This window comes from Propithecus coquereli, unplaced genomic scaffold (genome assembly GCF_000956105.1).
Source record: "Propithecus coquereli isolate 6110/MARCELLA unplaced genomic scaffold, Pcoq_1.0 Scaffold698, whole genome shotgun sequence".
NCBI classification, from domain to species: domain Eukaryota; kingdom Metazoa; phylum Chordata; class Mammalia; order Primates; family Indriidae; genus Propithecus; species Propithecus coquereli.
In genome coordinates, this window is record NW_012153040.1 from 81,347 (window position 1) to 81,679 (window position 333).

Consider the following 333-nt stretch of genomic DNA (forward strand, 5'->3'; position numbering starts at 1 on the left):
CTGCATAGCACAGGGCCGCCAGGAGGGAGGCCACGGCAGCTATGCCAAAGGACAAGAGCACAGCCAGGTTCTTGGCCACGGTGCCTGTGAGCACATAGAGGCCCGAGCCCACCATGCCACCAACGCCCAGCAGGGTCAGGTCCAGCGTGGACAAGCAGCGCCGCAGCGACGTCTCCATGGTTGACTCCTCCAGAGGCTTCAGGCGGTTCAGCTTCTGGCAGAAGCGTGCCAGGCTGGAAGCGCTGGGCAGCCCCCGGGCCATGGCAGGCAGCTGAGAGGAGCACCAAGCCAGCTGCTGGAACCTGCTAGGGCCAGAGGGGAATGACAGGCTGC

General features: G+C 65.5%; 1 protein-coding gene across 1 annotated transcript in view; it reads right to left on the minus strand.

Moving 5' to 3' along the window:
* Positions 1–11: 11 nt before the first annotated feature.
* Positions 12–333, minus strand: part of LOC105823722 — a gene marked incomplete at its 3' end in the record, with an annotated part of 37,146 nt that continues 36,824 nt past the window's right edge. The window contains exon 3 of the mRNA XM_012660982.1: positions 12–302. Coding sequence (XP_012516436.1) covers positions 12–302 — 291 coding nt within the window. The remainder of the gene's footprint in view (positions 303–333) is intronic.